The sequence below is a fragment of the Pundamilia nyererei genome, unplaced genomic scaffold (assembly GCF_000239375.1).
Source record: "Pundamilia nyererei isolate P.nyererei 1_Seehausen unplaced genomic scaffold, PunNye1.0 scaffold00557, whole genome shotgun sequence".
NCBI lineage: Eukaryota > Metazoa > Chordata > Actinopteri > Cichliformes > Cichlidae > Pundamilia > Pundamilia nyererei.
The window spans coordinates 94384-95886 of record NW_005187958.1 but is presented as its reverse complement, the minus strand read 5'-3'; the positions used below and the strand labels follow the sequence as shown (position 1 = coordinate 95886).

The 1503-nt window shown below is 39.0% G+C and overlaps 1 protein-coding gene across 1 annotated transcript in view; it reads left to right on the top strand.

Moving 5' to 3' along the window:
• Window positions 1–678: 678 nt before the first annotated feature.
• LOC102199927 (protein NLRC3-like) overlaps window positions 679–1503 on the top strand; it is a 57671-nt gene continuing 56846 nt past the window's right edge. Inside the window, exon 1 of the mRNA XM_013907852.1 lies at window positions 679–1086. Within this exon, the coding sequence (XP_013763306.1) occupies window positions 679–1086 (408 nt within the window). The remainder of the gene's footprint in view (window positions 1087–1503) is intronic.

The following is a 1503-nucleotide window of genomic DNA, read 5'->3' as shown; positions in this document are numbered from 1 at the left end:
TTTAGTAATGCCAACATAATAAAAGAACAATATGTCTCTTATATATGATACATCTATATATTGACTGTTAAATATACTTGTCTTTGAATGAAGACTTAAGGTTATAGGAAATATAAATAACTGCAACTTGACTCTTTACTGAAGCTTATTTGACACAGAGTTCAAGCTCACTGCTGATAAATATAATACTAACTACAATATTAGCCATATTTATGTTACCAAAGTGAGATGACTTTAGTCTCATGGATAGCATTAGCTAATTGTTTGCTAACTACTCTTAAAATGACTGTTCAGTACAGAAATGAGGCCCAACAATCATGTTTTTACAGTCCCGTGATCTTAGCCGCAGATACTCAACTAATTAAAGTGATGTCATGAACAAAACTGAAGGAACAAAAAAATATTTTTCCTTCATTTTTGTCAAACAATGCTGTATGAAACGTTTCTTGCGGTTAGATCCATGGTTGCCAGGCAACCTGAGCAGCGCGACGAATGCTAGATTGTCCCATTTCACAAGGCTCTCACTTCCACACTTCTCGTACTTTCTAATACATGCCGTACGTAGTAGGCGAACTGAGCGTAATCCGAAGCGTGTGGTCGCTGAATTAGGACACAGCCTCAGACAGTCTTCTCATGTCTATTCACACACAGTAATGTTGCAGGTGAACATCCCAACTTATGATAGGGCTCTACATCGGGACACAGCAGCTAGAAGAATCTGAGAAATTCACCTACCTCGGTAGCGTGATTTCCCATGACGGTGATGCGGAGGTGGACGTCAAATGCCACAGTGAAAAGGCAGCTGCAGTATTTCAGAGGATGAACAAGATCTCGTCCTCCCCCACCATCTTCCTCAAGATCAAACTCCATTTGCTTAATTCAATCGTGATCCCAACTGCCATTTATGCCAGCAAGACTTGGAAGGTGTCGGCCTGCATCAACACCAAGCTTGATGTCTTTCAGCAACTATGTCTTCGCCAGATTCTTAGGATCTGCTACACCGACCACGTCACCAACGAGGAGATCCTGCGAAGGAGTGTCACAGTTAAACTTCACGACATCGTTGCACGCAAAAGGCTCCAACTGGCCGGCCATATCCTTTTCATTTCATTTACTTATTTATTTCACACTTGGTAGAACAGTTTCCACAGTTAGTTCTTTCAGACAAACCAACTACACTTTCTATCAGTAAAGCACTGCAACCATGTGTGAAAAGGAAGGAAGAAGGATATATTCTTTTTAAACCCTGGCCCTATCTACAATCCAACTTATATTGCAAGTGTGCACCAAAAGTCAAGGAACAAACTAACATTAACATTTATCTCCAGTCCTAACTCAAACCAAACAACAAATTTACAATCAGAATATACCACTCCACATAGTAACAAGGAGAAAAGACAAGTAAATAAAATTAATGAAGTAAAAAATAAAAATAAATGATGGATCCTTTTTCAATTAATTTCATTCACATTCTCCATGCTGGGTTATCGTTTTAGACATTTT